The sequence below is a fragment of the Cylas formicarius genome, unplaced genomic scaffold, assembly GCF_029955315.1.
Source record: "Cylas formicarius isolate icCylForm1 unplaced genomic scaffold, icCylForm1.1 PGA_scaffold_6__28_contigs__length_40554024, whole genome shotgun sequence".
NCBI lineage: Eukaryota > Metazoa > Arthropoda > Insecta > Coleoptera > Brentidae > Cylas > Cylas formicarius.
In genome coordinates this window covers 28789899-28804682 of record NW_026844347.1, presented here as the reverse complement: position 1 = coordinate 28804682, position 14784 = coordinate 28789899, and the positions used below count along the sequence as shown (strand labels likewise).

Sequence of the window (14784 nt, the reverse complement as noted above, 5' to 3'; positions counted from 1 at the left end):
AAATGTAGAAAACACTTATTCTATTGAGACTAAGGAAGTTATAAACAATATTTATTTGACTCTCATTGTCAGCAAGCAAGCATCTTTCCAACATTAACTGTATGGAAAATTGTGAATAATCCCATTTCAGCGAGGAAAATAAGAAGCGATGCTGACATTTTCTCGAGTGCAGATGAAAGTGATAAAGATATAATACGGCGTAAAATTTACCAGTTATACGAGGAACAAAGCGTGTCTACATTATATATCTTAATTAGGAGGCTTGAAAAAGATGAAACCGGTGACAAGTTTTAATGGAATCTTTTAGAATTCGGAAATGGCAACTGGAATATCTAGAAAAAAATATGATTTACAGAGAATTTCAAAGGCCAATTATTTACTTGGATGAAACCTGGTTCGACCTTTATGATACCCCAGAAAAGGGTTAGGTTGACTCAACTGATAAGTGTAAAACAAACGCGCCATCAGAGGTAAAAGAATTAATATTTTGCATGCTGCCTCTAAAGATGGTTGGATTCCGAATGGACTTTCTCTATCTGCGAAAAATATTAAAGATTCTTCTCTGGATTACCACCACCGCTGATATATTTGAAAGTTGGTTTAAAAACAAACTAGTTCCAAACATTCCTCCTAATAGCGTCATTGTAATGGTCAATGCAAGTTATCACAGTAGACAGTTGACTAAAACCCCTTCCTCATGTGACACAAAAGCAACAATCCAAAACTACATGTATAATAACGACATTTATTTTCACGAAGATTGTACCAAACAGCAATCAATTGAGGTTCTACAAAGCTTGAACCTACAAAAGCGATACGTCTGTGATAATTATGCAAAAAATCTAGGGAATACAGAATACAGCACCTTACCACTGTAATTTAACCCCATTGAAGATGTTTGGCACCAAATGAAATCTGCCATGCTTCGTAACAATGTTTTTCCCCGTGTTAACTCCAATGTCCTCAAACTTATAGAAACCGAAGTTTTTAACATCCTTCCACAAAGTTGGGCAAATTCTATTAAACATATAGAAAAAGCAGAAAAATCGTATATCCATATTGCAAGTAATAATTAGAACATGATATGATAGCGATAGTGATACTGATATATTATGTGAATAATTTTAAGTAATTTAAGTAGGTAATAAAAATAATTTGTAATTTTATTTTAGATTTAAACATAAATAAATATTGTTTAGTATCTTTCCTAAAAAAACCCCAAATAATTAAATTCTAAGCAAAGTTCGTCCATATTTCAGCTTACAGCTTGCCCGGGTCTTTCTTTAATTCGTATCAGTTAGTCACTTTCTATGAACCGACTTTAATTCGAATGGGATGGGCCCGGACCTGTTTTCGTTTTAAGAAACTTTAGTACGCAGGAACCTGAGTGCTATTCCAGGATTGGATTGGAAGTGAAGCAATGCAATGCGTATTATCGCGAATAGTTTTCAGTTTAGTTTCGAGTTTGACGCAAAGTGACTTGTTTACGTTTTAATAACAAGTAATAATATGTACCTACAGCATATTAATACCGATTTAGAAGATCGTTTTCTAGATATTGGGTTTGTAATAAAATATTATTAGATATTAATCACATAGAAGGTGAAATCTCTCGAAAATGATATTTAAACTAAATCTTAACACCCTGTATTTCATTACCGAGTGGAATCTTACATATAGGTAGGTCAATATCAAGGTTTGGTTTGACGCAGGCAATAATTTTAAGAGTTCCTTAATCAGCTTATTCTATTGGTTGTTTGCGGATACATTTTCCTTTTTGAAAACATATTTTTCCTGTTATAAACAGGTGGGAGGTATTTTTTATTTTACCAAGAAAACATCATTTTAACTCACGTTTTTTTGTTAGACTTTTTCCACAACTTCAGAAATCACCATGCTATATCAGATTTATTTAGACAGCCGCCGACTAACCAAAAACTAACTATCATGTCTACATCAATGATAAAAATCTTAGATCGAGGACGGCATGAAGTTGTGTAGAATCGAATTGTCAAGTTTTCGTGTCCGCGTCAAGTTTGTGTAAATTAAACGTCACTTTAAAGCGTGACTAGCATGCGGGATTCCCAAGTACGCGCCACACGCTAGAATTTCGAATACGAAACGATAGAATAGTTCAAGCGATAAAGCACTTCTTCACATTTATAAGCATTTATTTCTAGAACCTCTAGCCGAGAGAGACTGCAAATCATGTGAATGGTTCGTGACTTATATTATTTACAATTATTAGGGCAGATCTAGAGCCGAAAAGTAAATATAGTTGATGTAACGATTTAATTAAATATTGTTTCAACAAAGCCATAATTTGTTATCATTTTAATGTTGAAATAGAAGTAACTCTCCATGAATGTAGCTTTGTTATAGCTTTGCTCCAAGATAGACTTAACTAAACTGTTAGACAAAATCTACAACCTATGAATGGTAATATAGGTTTTTACACCTTTTGAAAGTACAAGTTTCAAAACAAGTACATGTTCCAAACTCTGGTGAATATTTCTCAAAAAAGTCTGCGCCTATCGCAAAGAAACAAACTATTCAGAAACAGATATAATGACATAAATCAAAATAAATAAGAACTAAAAGTTCAGATTTTCACGAAATTATATATTTTCACATGACAATTGTTTCGACAACACCGTGTCTTTATCAAATGTAATATTTACAAACTACCTGATACTATATACGGGGGGGCACCTAAAAAAAACCGGAATCATTTTTTATAAACTATATATTGTTTTGAAAATCACAGAACGACCTTATCCCCGTCAAAATACTCTCCATTACAACTAATATATTTGTCCAAGCGGTGCTTCGACTGTTCGAAACATTTTTTATTCATTTATTATTATTTTGGCTATAGCCGACAGCTCATCCCTCGTTTTTTTCTTGACCTCTTCAATGTTGTCAAATCGCTGTCCTGTCATGTCCCTTTTCATACGTGAAATAAGAAGTCACACGGAGCGAGATCAGGCGACTAAGGTGCTTGCTTAAGTGTGTAGCATAATTAGAATCTAGACTATTGTTTTTAAACGCTCTTTTATGTTCGTTAATGCGTTTCTTGAAGGATCTACCTGTTTGTCCAATATAAATTTTAGGACAAGATCCCCATTTCAATCTGTAGACACCCGATTTTTGAGATTTTGGACATTTCGTTCTATTGTTTTTTAAAAATTTTCCTATTGTGTTTGTTACCTCTGAAAGCTATTTTTAAACCACATTTTGACAAATGTTTTGAAACTTTTTCACTAGGTTCTCCTATGTATATAATTGTTTTAAATTGTTCGTGTTCTGTATTAGGTTTCGGATAAATAGAGTTTACTGTTGTCTGGATTTGTTTTTTATTTATAATTTTATCTATAATGGACGGATTGTAGCCGTTGTTCAGTGCAATTTGTTTAATGATATTAAGTTCTTTGTTGTAATTTCCTGTTGAGGGTGGCGTATTAAGAAGTCTGTGTATAAAAGAGTGAAATGCAGCATCTTGTGTGTATAAGGGTGATTTGAGCTATCAAGTATGACTGTGTCCGCGTGTGAAGGTTTATGATAAATTGAAAAATATAATTTGTTTTGCGCTTTCGTAATAGCTAAGTCCAAAAAATTAATAGAGTTATCCTGTTCAATCTCGATAGTGAATTTTATACGATTATGTAGTGTATGTACTCATGGTTTAAAAATAGCTTTCAGAACTAACAACACAATAGGAAAATTGTGTCTACAGGTTGAAATGCGGATCTTGTCCTAAAATTTATATTGGACAAACAGGTAGATCCTTCAAGAAACGCATTAACGAACATAAAAGAGTGTCTAGATTCTGATTATGCTACACACTTGAACATAGAAAAACACATTTTTGACGACAATTTTGATATTTTACATACAGCCACAAAAAGTACAAAATTAAATTTATGGGAAGCCATGGAGATTAACAAAATGAGACATTCAAATGTATTGCTTAACGATCAATTAGATTCAAATACCTCTCCTTTATTGAACTTAAATTCTCACAACAACTTTAATTAAGGTTTTATGGTCATTTTTCGGTATATATAGTAGCAGGTAGTTTGTCAATATTATATTTGATAAAGACACGAAACAATTGTCATGTGAAAATATATAATTTCGTGAAAACTGAACTTTTAGTTCTTATTTAATTTGATAAATGGATTTTCATCAAGTAAAAGCTACCTCAGTTCAATATAATGACCTAACATTAAAGTGATCTATGTAAATAGATTTGACAACCGTTTGTTAGTTATCACCATTCATATCATATCATATAGCTTTGAATTTACAATTTTTGAATATGTGCATACAAACTAAACTGCGTCACTTCCATTTAAGCAAAGTTAGGTGTTGTGATGATTCTTCCACAGGCTAACACGACCCTCTGCAAATGGAGGTTGTGCTCAAACCTCAACCTGTACTAATGTTTGTTATCTATCTCTTTAGAATGCCTGTAACCAAGAGTAGCTTGTTTCTGGTTAACTTAGTAGGGTAGCAGTTTTTCGGTTTTAACACAACGCCCTGGGCAGTTTTTATTTATTTATTTATTTTATTTACATACACTGCTCAACAGGATCAAACCCAATTATGGAGCAGGAGAACACAAAAATATTTACAAAGTATAAACACCACCACGCAAATACACTAATATTGCAAAAAAGATGATCCGCAATGAAATGAACATAAGAAAAATACTAATGAAGGAAATTACTCAACTGCGACGGCAGCGAAATTGCAATAAGACTAGGGCAACAGAATTTTAGCCTAGTGCTACTCAAAATGCAATTAAAAATGTCTAAATCGCTGGTACGGTTGGAAACGTTGCACATATTGTATAAGGGAGAGAACTTCAAAACATTAGTCGTCGCGGTGGGAAGGTAAAAGCTAGCAGAGTATAGCGATACTAACCGCGGAACCATGAAATTCAGCTGCTCAAGTAAGTCAGGAAAAAACTTGTGACAAATACTCGCGCCTGGTCTGCAGAGAGTCCATCGAAAACAAATTCAACAACTCAGTCTGAGGAACACTCTGTTCAGGATAAGTTCCATGAGTTTGATAATACATACATTTTAGAAATCACTTTTGAATGGAAGTTCTGTGAACGAACGATATAACCAGGCTACAAGACGGCAGAGGCATATTCTAACTTCGAGCGAATAAAAGCGGTAAACAAAATCTTTATCCAGTTATGTAAAGCAAAATCCCTACCGCATCTGACCAAAAAACCTAAGCTTGCCACTATTGACTTGATGTGATCGACAAATGACAACTTTTTATCGAATATTACACCTAGGTCGCGCACTGAGTCTGTTCTAGCAAGAGATGTTGAGCCAATGCTGTAGTCAAAGAGAATTGGGGACAATTTCAAAGAGTAAGTCATGACACGTACATTTTATAATGTTAAGAGGCATCATGTTGTTGTTACACCACAGATTTAGAATCTTCAGATCATGTTGCAGTCGAATGCAATCGAGAAAATTATTTATGACAGCATACAGTTTTAAGTCATCCGCATAAAGAAGGTATTTGAAGGAAAGGTCCAACTCTATGTCATTCATAAATAGAATCAACAGTAAGGGCCCTAGGACGGAGCCCTGTGGCACCCCCGAAGTTACATTATATTGAATATGATTCGGTCAACGTAAGTAATGAAGAGGAAAATTTCTAGATAATTTGTTTAACAGAATGCTGTGATCTAGTCTGTCAAAGGCTTTTGTTAAATCTACATAAATGACATCCAGCTGTGCATGGTCATCGATGGCATTAGTTATATCCTGCGTGATAAGAAATAAATTTGTAGTTGTCGACCTACCCCTTACAAAACCGTGCTGTTTCGAATACCTTGAGGAAGTTGCATATTATCGAGATGGGTCTATAATTACTGATGATATTCTTGTCTGATTTCTTATGAACTGGGCAAACTCTGGAAGTTTTCCACGACTCAGGAATGCGGCTGGACTGAAGACAGGGATTAAATAATCGCTGAAGTGGTTTGGCGAGTACATAAGCGGAGTCCTTAAAAAGCAGTGATGTAATGAGATCTGGTCCTGCGGTCAACTTGGGCTTTAATTTCTCACAAGCAGATATCACTTCATCTTCGGCAACATTCCGAACATCTATGACTTGCTAATTCAGAGAGCCATTTGACTTGTTATCCAAAGGTAGGATCTAGGAATAAATGATTGTTTAAAGAAATTTGAGAAACTATTAACACAACCCTTATAGGTCATAGAATCGGGAACGCCAGCGGTATCCTTTTTGTTTTTCACGAATGTCCAAAATCTAGATGGATCGCTCTTTATCTGAGACTCAATTCTCTCAATATACCCTCGATAGGCAGTATCGACTTCGATTTTAATTCTTTTTCTTAGGTTTGTGAACTGTGATCCATTAAAGAATTATTCTTCTAGTACTTAACTCAGTCATAGAATCATCTGAATTCTTGAACTCGTCGTTTTGTATTTTCTTCTCCTCTTATCTCATGCTCTCGTTCCTAATATTTGAATCTCGGTAGTTTTTCACGCTCCACCACATTAATGAACCAAGAAATTCCTGCTTTAGTAGAGCCGATGCTACATGAATACATTATCAAAATCAACGTCTTCTCATGACGTTCGGCGCTAACACGCCCGGAGGAATAAGGGACAATGCACATGTTCCGCTTTCGCGGACGTGGATATATCTGGCGTGTTGTGCAACTTCCGGTTTAACAATGGCCCGGTCTGGTCTCCCGAACTGTCAACCCAGGCGAAAACGGAGATGCACGTCTCGAGGCAGAAGACAGACGCAACACACCGGGATGAATAATGATCTGTAGGTAATGGCAATCATTAGAATACTTTTCGTAAAGGAGGGTGTATAGCCGCTCTTTCCGCAATGCGCTTCCGTGCAGTTGAAATAAGATATATTTTTCATTTCCGACATTATAATGAATCAACCTGCGGTGATAGATGCGTCTATCCTATTGTTCGGACTTGGCATATTACATTCTGTCATCTATTATTTGCATTTCAATAATGTCTCATAATCGTTAAAGGTGAAAGGTGAATAGGTAAAAACGTATTACTCTAATTAAAATATATAGCCCAACAGCGTCATTTACACACCTACTGTTCAGACCTCAAAGACTGGGTCTCACCCACCTTTTCAGTGTCATCAAATTAGAATACGGTAAGCCCGGATCGACTTAGAGAGGCGATTTGGAAACGACTTTTCCGACTCTTGGAAAAAGTTATTAATAATTCCAAAGAGGTACAGAACTCTACAGAACTTCCCGGCTGTTTAGAAAATACCTATCATCCGTTTTCAATGTCAAGTGTTGACTAGTAATTCGTCTTAGTTGTAATGTCAATTCATAAGCACTAATTAATTTAATTCTCTTTGGCCATCCATTTTCGCAGAATATGACCACTTAAGTCCTCTCCAACTTCGAGATTGACGGGATAGACGGGATCACCAGTATCAGTTTCTTCGGATTTCATAACATTCTACGGTTTTCAGTATTGGATCTCCTCTCAAGCATTGATATGCCTTTACTTCTTCAAAAGCAGTATCTCGATTGTCATATATGATTGTCTATAACCATTAATTGATCAAAGATGCGTCACCGATTGGGCCAACCCTGCCTCGCCTTATTGTATAATGTTATGTTTGTCCCATCAGTTACCACCGTCTATGACTATCCTAATTTTCAAAATGTGCTGTCTTCTTCCTTGCCGAAGGTCTGGTAAATGAATCCCCAAATATTTGCTATGTTAACTGTCCAGATATGCAATTTTTTAACGCCAACTTGCAAAACCTATTTTGAATAGTCATCTGCAGAAGTTAGGGTATGTCGATGCAGACTTCAATTATTAAACTCAACTTTTTAGGGCCACTGCTATGTAGAAATTGATTTTTTGGCGGCTGCTTTTCTTTTTCCGTAGCTGTATCATTTCTTTACATGTTTAATTTTAGATGTGTGATATGTCATCGTTTTGTGTTTCAGTTTCATTTATATTAGAAAACGCTGAAGGAATAATGCCCTGAGGTTCTTTTTACGCGTAAACGGCGCAAAACAGCGAGAGTTTTTGACGGAGTTCTGATTTTATAATGCTAATTTATGGGGGCGCGATCAGCTACGGATTGCAGCGTCGGGGAAAATGTATGCTGGTGGTTACAAGATTTGATTAATTTACGCGACGGGAACGTGATTTATGCATCGACGTTTAGAGGTCTTTGTTGCAGATTTCAACACAGCGCGTTGTTTCAGTATAACAATTTATGATTTCATTTGCCGCTCTGCCACTACTCTAACTTAGATATAAGTATTTTTTCAACAATTTATCTTCTTATTTCATTACATGCACAGGGTAATTTAAACGCGGTTTAAAAAAAAATGCTTTTGAGGTATGTGGAGCTCTATTATTTTTACTTCTTAAAATTACATACACATTCTACAAGTGCCCCAAAAGCGCGAAAGTGTCAAAGACGCATTTTCTAAATAGAGTCCCTGTATATTACAACTCTTTTGGATTTTTCGATTTTTCGATAAGTATAAACCAGAACGTAATATCTGCGGGATACATACAAGGTGGTACAATCATATTGCACAGTAATATATCTCCCTCATTTATTAAAAATTGGCCAGACGTTTCACCAATTTCAAATTTTATGTTTTAAATTATTACACGACAAATTTCGTTTTAGGTTAAAAAGGAAGAATAAAAAAACTACGAAGACGTACGAAAGGCTGATAAACAAAAATCTAATAATATAACTTTATAGCTCCGTTCAATTATCGGCCTCAAAAGCGATTTATTCATATAAATTTAGAGCAGCATTTATTTTGCGGAAGTCTCTTTGATAATTGCGTTGAATTATCGCAGTAGAAATGTGCAAATCCTTGTATAATTCATATTTCTCAAACGTTTTCCAGTGTTTCAGAGTTCGTTTCAATTATTTATGGGCCTATTTTACGTGGGTGACGATGTGGGATATAAATCTCCCACATAAATATAGGCGTTTGTGTAGCTGTGACTTTACGCGTGAAATTTAAATTCATAATTACATACCACTTTGCTCACCGGTGATTGTTTCTAATAAAATAACTTGAAAATTATAGATCATGAAAAGAATTACGCAGGTCTACAAGACTAAATTTTTTTGACAGATGTTTTTATTTTGAAAACTGATTTTATATAATTTTGGTAGGGTGACTTCAAAAATTCTATGCATTTATTTGTATCACGTAAGGTTTTTTTTTGCAAATATATAAAAAAAAAGATATTTCTAAAATAGTTTATTTTTTATTTATCATCATTTTATATCATTTTATCGTCACTGATTCCAAGGCTCTCGCCATACCATCGGAACACCAAAGCTTGAATATTTCTTCCTTCCTTTTTGCCAGTTTCTTAAGCTTCAACGCAAACGAAACAACAGTTTGAGGAGTCCAATTTTTACACCAAAATAAGCGTGCTATACATTTTTCACAAAAAGTTATAGTTTGCCTAAGACAGAAATACCACAGATCTAAAAAAAAAGTTATTGGATTGTTCGCACAACGTCTTATTTCCATATTTATACGTTTTAGAACACTAGAAATACGCAACCACGAAGACAACAGCCGCGAACGCAGTAACACGAGGACCAATACAACCAAACTAAGCATAAGTAAGTTACAATGTCGTATTGACGCTTCTGCGCGAACTTTGTTGCTCTTCAGAGAAATTTAATATTATCCAGTGTTTCCAAATCACATTTGATTTCATAAAAACTATGCCTAACATGGAACAAACATGTTCGTGTCGTAGGTATGTATGCTAATAAAATAATTTTTTTGAGATATAGAAGAGCACTACAAAAACAATTAGGTGCTAGAGCAAAAATATGGAGTTTTTTGGAAAAAAGGACCCCAAAAATATACAATAACTTTCAACCATCAAAATCGGCGAATAAAAATTCCATTTCATTAATTAATTACTCTTATTATTATTAACTTAATTTTATTAAGTGCAAAGATAAAAAAAACGAGATTATTGCATATATAAAGCTATATCCGCGTCTCAAACTTACCAAAATTTTCCTGCTACTTGTGAAATGTAAAAACTTTACACCGCGGTTTTATTTTGAGTTTTATTATTAGTTGTCGCGTAGTAATATTTTTGTTGTCCGATTTTTCGACACAGTTTAGCCAATTTACTATGCTACGTGTGCTACGCTTCGCTCTACTCCCTACCTGCAGGAACTATCCTCTTAAAACCGTAATTGATAGAAGAGTTCCACAGGAAAAGAAACAACTTTGTCCTCTTCTTGAGTTTACTTTGAAAGATCGACTAATTTTGGAATAATTATTTCCAATGTTAATTATGTTTTTGAAGCAATGGCTAGGAACAGATTATAATGCATCTCGCTGAAACGTTCGAAATAAAAACATAATAATGATTGTTAAAAAGTAAAATGTTTTGCCTTGTTTATCAAATGTACAACTGCAGTTAGAACGATCATACAAATTGAAATAAAACAAACACACAATTCGGAGTAGAAAATGTGGAGATGTACCCAGATGTAGCCGCTGTATACATTTTTATTTTCTATAAGATAGGAAAACTAAAGTTATAAGAATATGACGTTTCTAAGAATTGGAAAACGCTTGCCTCGCCTGAAAATTATATAAATGGAATTTTGCAGTTTATAAATTCTTGAATGCGATTCATGGGTGTTTAAGTGTGAGTTTGGATCCACCGAAATCTACGCAAAGAAAGTTATGCGTTGCGGCAGCTGTGCAGAATTATTATAGAAAAAACGACACCCGAAATTACTTCCCTTTAAAATATCGTCCAAATTAAAGCCCCGAACAAGGGTTATCGACGTTTTATCGAAAAAAGGGTCCCGAATACAATTTATACCGGCATATCGGTTGAATTAAATGTCCCGACCCCCGCGACGCGATTCTCTCACAACCAAGATCTTTGAACATCGCAAACTTTTTAATTTTCCATGTATAAAAACGATGCCGTAAGTATTATTGGAAAAGTATATTTATCAAGTATTAATCTTAGCAAAAGTAAACATACTTCAGAATTTAACATTTATGTTATTATACAGGGGTATCCGTAGTTTCATTAATTGTTTTAGAACTGTGGTGCTTACAGCATTGATGCTATAACAATCTTTACTTTATTTCCCTTATTTTTATATGGAAGTCGTTTAAAATTAAAAAGTTTTAATTTTCGAAATAAAACATATTATCAAGTACCTGGTAATGAAATATAGTAATAAAAAAAAGTTTCGAAATAAAAGAAAATATCTTATATAGACGCAACATTTGCAAACAAAAAAATTGAAAAAGATCATATTTTCAGAACGACGTTTCTGGCCTATGTTAGTGCCTTGAGCATGAAGAATTTCACCCTATATAATCATGTACGTGTGTATGGCTGTCTTGTTTATACTACTCATCCAAATCTAACCCAGCCTTCTCTATTTATTTATTTTATAAATTATTTTCGTTTCTTGGCTGTTGTTTATTCAAGTAATCATTTATTTTTTATTATATCATTACATAAAAAATAATTGGAAAATAATGATTTTTTCTTTGGTTTTTGTATTTCTTATTTGGTCTCTTACATATTTGCAAATGGCTATTCGGGCAAAATGATTTTTTAGGTTAAAAGGCGCGAATTTGGATCATCTACCCGTATCAATAATTAAAATATTATTTGATGGTTCCAGTTGTTAGATATGGGCGGAGGAAATATTGGCGTAGTTTTGTGTTGCATTTTAATGCTTTATAGAAGATGTATGAGACCAGTTTTAACCATTTTCCTTTGATCAAATGAAGTGGTTAGTACTGTCACTACACATGGTGGCATTACCAGTGGTAACCGAGGTTAACAATTAACGGCCGTGTAATTAATATTTAAAAATTCAATAAATTCAAGAAAGGTATATCGCTAGTTTTGGAGATAAAGTCCGATCAAAATTAAGATTTTATTCCGAATGTTCTCATTAATGTGGAACGTGTTTTTAGTATAGTAATAAAAATTTTATCTGTCGAGTTGTGGTTGATATATAATGAAAATCTGAAAGAAGAAATGTAAATATTCAAGTTCATTTTTTTATAAATACTTAAAATATGAAAAGGTACGGATGTATTAAAAAACCAATATTTAACAATAATAATGTTGGTAATAATAATAACAAAAACTTTCTTAAATGTCTTTAAATGTTATGATACATAGAAAATTCGAGAAGGACTGGACTTCCGGCCAATCAACCGAGGAAGAAACATCTCATGTAAATATTGGAGCACTGGCATCCCATCATGCATAACTCGACAGACAAAAATTTGATTTATCTGAATAATAAGGTGGAGCTAAATTTGAAATTCGTAATTGTTATGTTAAAAAATTTAAAACAGCTCTCTAAAAATAATGCGACTCTGTTTTATTACTATAAAATTTCTGTTAAATTGGTGTTAATATTTTATTACTTTGTTATAATTCTGGTACGACTGTCATTGTCTCTTTATCTAACATGGAAAATTATCTCTATTTGTTTGAACGAGGCCATTAAAGCCCATTAATTTCCTTCTTTATTTTAAGGAGTGATCAGAATTTACTGACAATCGGAATTAGTTCAAGTAACTTCCCGGGAACGAGGCGAAATTTCCACGCTTAGTTTTTATTATCGTTACTCGCAAAAATGCCCCTCGAGCTGTTAGCTTCTATGCGGAAGGTTAATTGCCGGTTTCAGCTTAAACTTTTGTATTAAATTTGTTTATCTTCGTTATAGTCGTTTCTAATAACGCTTCAAAGCGCTATTTAGACAAATGCAAAACTATTACTAGACACTAAGCTGCAGCATAATATTGCAATACAAACTTACCCCGTTTAAGGTCTTTACATTATGCAACGCGTCCTGAGCCAAAAGGGCCGCCTTCCTTGTGAAGAAAGTGACGAAACAGCAACCTGTAACAAAAAAATGAGAACTTCATCAAAAATACCGCTCTATCCTAACCGGGATTTATGGCTCGCAAAATTTCTAGAGTTTATTGCCGGAACACGTGTCGCCATATTTTATGTTTGCGTTTCCTAAACGCTGTTCCCGTCACATATAGATTCCTAACGGAACACATTAAATCCGACGGTAAAAACTTGAAGAAATAATTTATTGGATGTGTGCACCCGTCGAAATGGTGTATTTATAACATATGGCTCCTGGATGGGGTTACGATGAAAGTAATATGAAAACTTAATTTAACGTTGAACGAGACTTTAAGACAACTAAATATGGCTTATCGGATTCCTGAAAGTTTCAAAAATTACCGGCAGCACAAGGTAAAAAAATATACGTCACAATTATTAAGTTAAGCATGGATATGAAAATTGACAGCTTCAGTGTTGAAGCTAAGAGAACTTCGAACTTATATTTTCTTAATTTTTATTTAATTCAACAACGTTTCGTAGAAATGGATCATTATCTATTTTCAACCGTAAACTACAACTAACCAAAACTACTCCAAAGTAAAAGTACATTAATGTGGCAATTCTGAGGATATCGAAGTTAAAATTCGAAGATTTGTGGTTTTTGCAATAGAAATAAAGGAGAAGGTAATATTTGATACATATGTTACGTGCTACATTGAACCTGTTATTACGATTAAATTGTAGTGTTAAAGCTTTTGACTTTTGAATTGTATCTATCAAAAAAATTGATATATTCGTCCGCGTAAATAATGCACCTTGAACTACCTTAGAGTTGCTATTTCTTACTTCAAGCATTAAAACCGTTATACAATTTTTTTTTTTTGGAATTTCCTAAAGTGGTCTTTAATTGCAATTTTCAACTTATGAACTATGACATTAATGACAAAAAATATGTACAACTTTACCTTTCAATTTTCAGTTGAACACAGATTTGAGCATGGAAAAAAGTTCAAAAGTTTTGGTTAGTACAATAGGTACAGAGTAAAAGTTAGTTGCTACCACTTCAAGTCATTGATTTATAAATTATGACATGAATTTTTAATTCAAAAGGAATAGGAATATGATCATTGATTTTGATTTGACAATATGTTCTTGCTGACGATCTTCAAGTCGTTCATTATGGATTAACTATGGACTAACTTTCTGCTGACGGTTAATGAAACAACCTGTATAAACTCAAGGAAAACTGTAGATGAATAATTGTATATAATTTTAGTAATTGACGATCTTATATTTTGAATTGATATGTTGTTGTTGACGATTTTGAAGTCGTTCAATATGGATGACACTGTTTTACTTTCAGTTGAGGCATCTTCTACGATTAATGAAACAACCTGTATAAACTCTAGCAAGAAACATTTGTATCAGATAGACTTTTTGTTAATTAGTGTATGTAAATGAATAATTATCTATAATTTTGTCAATTGAGTAATTCAAAAAAGGTTTTAAGATAAAACGAATTGCTACATTTCTTCGAGAGTTTGTTCTATTTGCAGATATTTTGGTTTTTAAAATTTCTCGTTAGTTAACCGACTCTTCTACCCTCTGCTTAGAAACTCTCTGTGCAACACAACTATTAAATGTAAAAAAAGGTAAAGTATTTTCGAGCTGTAGCATTGTTACACATTTTCTGTTCAACAGATAGGACATTCCAGAAATTTAAATTTACATTTAACCGGATTAAATGGGCAACACAGAAAACGAGAACGTTATGTTTTCGCTCTGATTCCGATGAGGAACATCAGTCAGAGTTAAATTCCGAAACCCCCGGTTTTAATTAAAAACTTTATTG

General features: G+C 33.7%; 1 protein-coding gene across 11 annotated transcripts in view; it reads right to left on the bottom strand.

Moving 5' to 3' along the window:
• LOC132702748 (CUGBP Elav-like family member 1) overlaps positions 1-14784 on the bottom strand; it is a 339946-nt gene that overhangs the window by 85559 nt on the left and 239603 nt on the right. For all 11 annotated transcript variants that reach the window (XM_060671480.1, XM_060671472.1, XM_060671479.1 and 8 more), the window contains one exon: positions 12892-12974. In XM_060671480.1, coding sequence (XP_060527463.1) covers positions 12892-12974 — 83 coding nt within the window. The remainder of the gene's footprint in view (positions 1-12891; positions 12975-14784) is intronic.